The sequence below is a fragment of the Poecilia reticulata genome, linkage group LG3 (assembly GCF_000633615.1).
Source record: "Poecilia reticulata strain Guanapo linkage group LG3, Guppy_female_1.0+MT, whole genome shotgun sequence".
NCBI lineage: Eukaryota > Metazoa > Chordata > Actinopteri > Cyprinodontiformes > Poeciliidae > Poecilia > Poecilia reticulata.
This window is the reverse complement of record NC_024333.1, coordinates 16,083,318-16,087,979: the sequence shown is the minus strand read 5'-3', so window position 1 is coordinate 16,087,979 and position 4,662 is coordinate 16,083,318. Positions and strand designations below refer to the sequence as shown.

Below are 4,662 nucleotides of genomic sequence, written 5' to 3'. Positions count from 1 at the left end.
CCAGAAAGGATGCTTGGCAGCCAAGTGTTTGTCCAAACAGAGAATGACAACAAGCCTGGTCCATCTCTGGAAGATACAGTGTTCCTACAGATAATGGACAAGAATGTTTACAAAAGCAAAAGCAACAACTGGGTTGCCCCACTCCCATTCAGGGAACCACGACAACGACTACCTAATAATAAAGAACAGGCAGTCAAACGGTTTGTATCTCTGCAGCGAACTCTTCAACGGAAGCCTGAGATGCAGAACCAGTATGTGACTTTTATGGAGAAAATATTCACCAATGAACATGCAGAGTTAGCTCCACCGTTGAAAGAGGGAGAAGAATGTTGGTACCTCCCCACGTTTGGCGTGTATCATCCACAAAAACCCAACAACATCAGGGTGGTTTTTGACTCCAGTGCCCAGTAYTTGGGAATCTCCCTCAATGATGTACTTCTCTCAGGGCCTGATCTGAATAATGCTCTTCTTGGCGTACTGTTACGCTTTAGGAAGGAAAAGATTGCAATAATAGCAGACATCCAACAAATGTTTTATTGTTTCCAAGTGCATGAAGACCACCGCAATTTTCTCCGTTTCTTATGGCACAAAGACAACGACGTCAACAAGGAAGTAGTGGAATATAGAATGAAGGTCCATGTTTTTGGTAACAAGCCATCTCCTGCTGTGGCTATATACGGGCTACGGAGAGCCATCAGAGAGGGAGCGCAGAAGTTTGGTGCTGATACCATCAACTTTGTAGAAAGGCATTTCTATGTGGATGACGGTTTAATGTCTGTGCCATCRGAGACTGAGGCGATTGACCTCCTGCAACGRACAAAAAACTCACTAGCTGAGTCAAACATCCGCCTACACAAGTTTGTGTCAAACAGTCAGTCAGTCACAGAAGCTTTTCCTCCAGAGGACTGTGCTCCACCGACCAAAGACCTAGACCTTGAACAAGAAGCTACACCCACTCAGCGCAGCTTGGGTCTTCTTTGGGAGATCACGACTGACATGTTCACTTTCTCAGCATCTACTACAATCAAACCGTTCACTCGTCGAGGAGTTCTCTCTACTGTTAACAGTATTTTTGATCCCATGGGGTTACTGGCACCCATCACCATCTGYGGAAGAGCTCTTCTGAGAGAACTAGCTACTGAACAGACTGAATGGGATAACCCACTACCAGAAGAAAAACGTGAAAAATGGGAATCCTGGAGGGATTCACTACAAGACCTGAAGCAGCTACATGTTCCTCGGATGTACACTCAGACCTCACTCAGTTCAGTGGTAAAGACTGAATTGCACGTGTTCTCTGATGCATCAAATAAGGCTATTGGGGCTGTAGCTTACCTGAGAGCAGTTCAAGAAGAAGGACAAATTGAGGTGGGTTTTGTTATGGCCAAGGCTAAACTTGCCCCTCAGTCTGAGCCTACAATCCCCAGGCTTGAACTGTGTGCTGCAGTCTTGGCTGTAGAAATGTCAGATCTCATTCAAGAAGAGTTGGATGTGAAAATAGATGAAGTCAAGTTCTATACTGACAGTAAAGTTGTTCTTGGCTACATATGCAATCAGTCAAGGCGATTCTATGTCTATGTCCACAATAGAGTGATGCGGATTCACCAATCCACAAGKCCAACTCAGTGGAACTATGTGTGCACAGATGAGAATCCAGCTGACCATGCATCACGGTCTGTGCCTCCATCAAAATTAGCACAGACTTCATGGTTCACCGGACCCTCGTTTCTTTATCAATCATCTGAAGGCAAGCAATATACAGGTCAGAGGTTTGACTTGATCGAACCACAAAAGGACAGTGAAATCAGACCACAAGTTCAGACCTATTCTACTGTTACAGAAAAGGCAACCCTTTCTACAGATCGCTTCAAACGGTTTTCATCTTTTAGCTCCTTGTTGAGAGGAGTTGCATATTTGATCCACATGGTGAAATCATTGAAGCAGTCCAACCACARGAATGAGTGTGTAGGTTGGCATAAATGCAATTTACACCGTTCTGCTGAAGAAATAGCTCAAGCCAAAAAAGTCATCCTAAAAGCAGTGCAAGCAGAAGKTTTTGCAAAAGAAAGGTCAGCTCTACTKGCTAAGGAAACTGTGTCTGTAAATAGCCCTTTGCAGAAGCTAAGACCAGTCTTAGAGGATGACCTGATTTGTGTTGGGGGCAGGCTGAAGTACTCAGAACTGACACCTGCAGAGAAGAATCCTGTAGTCCTACCTAAAAATGATCATGTGTCATTCCTTCTATCAAGACATTACCATGAACAGGTTCAACACCAAGGTCGTCATCTAACTGAAGGAGCCATAAGAGCAGGTGGCTTGTGGATATTAGGAGGCAAGTCTCTTGTAAAATCMCTTATCCATAAGTGTATAACTTGTCGTAAACTACGKGGGAAGATGGAAGAACAACAGATGGCGGATTTACCACCAGAGCGACTTAAAGTATGTCCTCCTTTTACCTATGTAGGTGTGGATGTTTTCGGGCCCTGGTCTGTRACGGCAAGGCGCACTCGAGGAGGGCACTCGGAGTCAAAACGATGGGCAATGCTTTTCAGTTGCATGACTTCAAGAGCTGTCCACATTGAACTAATAGAATCATTGGACACATCTAGCAGCATTAATGCTTTGAGACGGTTTTTTGCATTGAGAGGACCAGCCAAACAGCTCAGATCTGATTGTGGCACAAACTTTATTGGGGCTTGCAAGGAGCTACAGATGGACACAAAAATGCAAAAATACCTCACTGATCAGGAATGCGTCTGGGAATTCAATCCGCCTCACGCCTCTCACATGGGGGGTTCATGGGAGCGTATGATTGGTGTGGCAAGGAGGATTTTGGATGCTATTCTGCTCCGGCAAAACATCTCTTTGACTCACGAAGTCCTGTGTACTCTAATGTCGGAAGTTACTGCCATTATCAATGCCCGTCCCTTRATGCCTGTTTCTGCAGATCCAGACAATCCTTTCATCCTGTCACCTGCAATGCTTCTTACTCAAAAGTCTGGAGTCCCTCCACCTCCTGGTAACTTTCCTGAGAAAGACTTGTTTACAAGGCAGTGGAGACAAGTACAAGCATTAGCAAATCAATTTTGGACTCGTTGGAGACGAGAGTACCTGCCGACTTTACAACAACGTTCAAAATGGACAGTACCCAAAAGAAACTTGCAAATAGGAGRCTTAGTCCTTCTGAAAGACAAGCAAGCTCCTCGCAACTGCTGGCCACTGGCGAGGATCACTGCTACATTTCCAGGACAAGATGGATACGTAAGAAAGGTCGAGGTCACAACAGCAGAGGATRGCAACCCAAAAACGTAYCTTAGACCTATCACAGAGGTCGTTTTGCTTCTGCCTAATGAATGATCTATGGACTAAAGTTTCATGATAAAAAGGCAGAGTGACCTCACAGAGGTCAGACGGGGAGTGTGCTGTTTTACAGCATTTATCTTTGATATTATGTGAATGTAGTGTGTTTGATGGCATTTTTGGTTGTTTGTGGCTGTAGTGGATTTGAAGGCTTTTGTTTTGAAGTGCCATTGTATTGTCGGTGTCTGACTTCCTGTTCAGTCGTTTCCTGGGGGGTTTTTTTTTAGAGCTGCAGCAAGCATGGCTAGATGTTGTTTTGTCTTCGGCATTTAATCCTTTGTCATCCACGGGAAAGCTCAGCTGAAGCAATGCTGTAAGTGATGTTTATGTTAAGATATATGCAACTTAAGATGTGCCAGATATTATTTTGCTAAAATGCTAATGTGTCATTATTGTGACTGATGTTTGTTCATTTGACCGCTCATGGTACATTTCAGTTGACTGCAGAGCACATATTTATGTTAAATTTATGGTCTGTATGTCAGGTTTGCTCACAGAACTAAGTTTTGTATTGTTTTGTGTTCATTTTGTCTGCAGTTTTCACCGCAGCATGTAAAGAGGAAGCAAACAGTAAATGGTCAACCTTACTTCACGTCTCCCTCTCATCATTTGCTGTGGTTTAACTCGATGTTTAGTCAGAGTTGATACACTCTTGACGAGAACATTACAATAGTAATTAAAAGTTTAATTCGTCCTTTTGGAGCCACATGATGGACGTTTTTCAGGGGTGTTGCTGGTGTGTAATATGGACTCGGGTAATCTGATTGGTTAGGTTTAGGCTCCAAGACAACTTGTAAAACATTTTAGTTTGGCTTGAAAGTATTACATTTTTCAGCGCTAACTATGAATATAAATAACAAAAGAAGAAAAATATTCTTTTACTTATTCTGACTTTTGCATAAGTTCTCACGATGTGATTATAAACAATATTTAATCTGACAAATAAAAGAGACGATTGTTTCGCAAATCGTAAAAAGCCGGTATCATACATCTTGTCGTGACTTAAAATAATTGGGTTTTAAGAAAAGCGCACTTTCTGTTTGACTGAGAGTTGCTGGGATTTTCGAGAGCAGTGCAACATAAATAGATGGTACGTTTCAAGTTGTGTGGGGCACAGACAACAGCAGCTCTTTGATTCTGGGAACACCTCTGGCTTTTCATATCTTTCTCTCCCAGTTTTGATCTAAGTAACATAATCAACTGTCCCAAAATAGCTCTTCCTATACATTTTCAGGTCTGTCTGAAGCACGTATTCAAGCACCTGCCTAAATATTATTTAGAAACATTGCTATTCATGTCAGA

At 42.9% G+C, this 4,662-nt stretch overlaps 1 protein-coding gene across 1 annotated transcript; it reads left to right on the top strand.

Moving 5' to 3' along the window:
- The first annotated feature begins 9 nt into the window (after positions 1-9).
- LOC108166166 (uncharacterized) lies at positions 10-4,023 on the top strand. The gene is made up of 2 exons (XM_017303867.1): positions 10-3,673; positions 3,898-4,023. Exon 1 carries the CDS (start codon positions 10-12, stop codon positions 3,355-3,357), a length of 3,348 nt encoding a protein of 1,115 aa, XP_017159356.1. The 3' UTR covers positions 3,358-3,673; positions 3,898-4,023.
- The last annotated feature ends 639 nt before the right edge of the window (positions 4,024-4,662 follow it).